The 341-nt window shown below is 51.9% G+C and overlaps 1 protein-coding gene across 1 annotated transcript in view; it reads right to left on the minus strand.

Annotated features, from left to right (window-relative positions):
- Positions 1-341, minus strand: part of CDKN1B (cyclin-dependent kinase inhibitor 1B (p27, Kip1)) — a 3,052-nt gene that overhangs the window by 1,202 nt on the left and 1,509 nt on the right. Inside the window, exon 2 of the mRNA XM_010004766.1 lies at positions 156-307. Coding sequence (XP_010003068.1) covers positions 186-307 — 122 coding nt within the window. The 3' untranslated portion in view covers positions 156-185. The remainder of the gene's footprint in view (positions 1-155; positions 308-341) is intronic.

Genomic DNA, 341 nt, shown 5'->3' on the forward strand with positions numbered 1-341 from the left:
CCACACACCCATTCCCGAGCGCTTGGGGAAAACCATCCATCCTCAGAGCCCGCAGCGAGTCCAGAGGGTCCCAAAGTCCCCTCCCTCCCCCCCCCTTAGAGAAGCAGAATACCCACTCGGGTCACACTTTCACTCCCTTATTTGCATCCTAATGCCAGACCCTACAGTGAACCTACCTAAACGGTTTACGTTTGATGTCTTCTGGGGCTTGATTTCTTGGGTGTTTGCTCCACTGAACTGGCACTGGGGGACTCTTCTGAAATCTCTTCTTCTGTTGTGTTGGCTCTTTTATTTTGAGGAAAGGAAACTAGGAGGGGAAAATTAAAAACGGGGGAGGGGGG

The sequence above is a fragment of the Chaetura pelagica genome, unplaced genomic scaffold, assembly GCF_000747805.2.
Source record: "Chaetura pelagica isolate M959 unplaced genomic scaffold, ChaPel_1.0 scaffold479, whole genome shotgun sequence".
NCBI classification, from domain to species: domain Eukaryota; kingdom Metazoa; phylum Chordata; class Aves; order Apodiformes; family Apodidae; genus Chaetura; species Chaetura pelagica.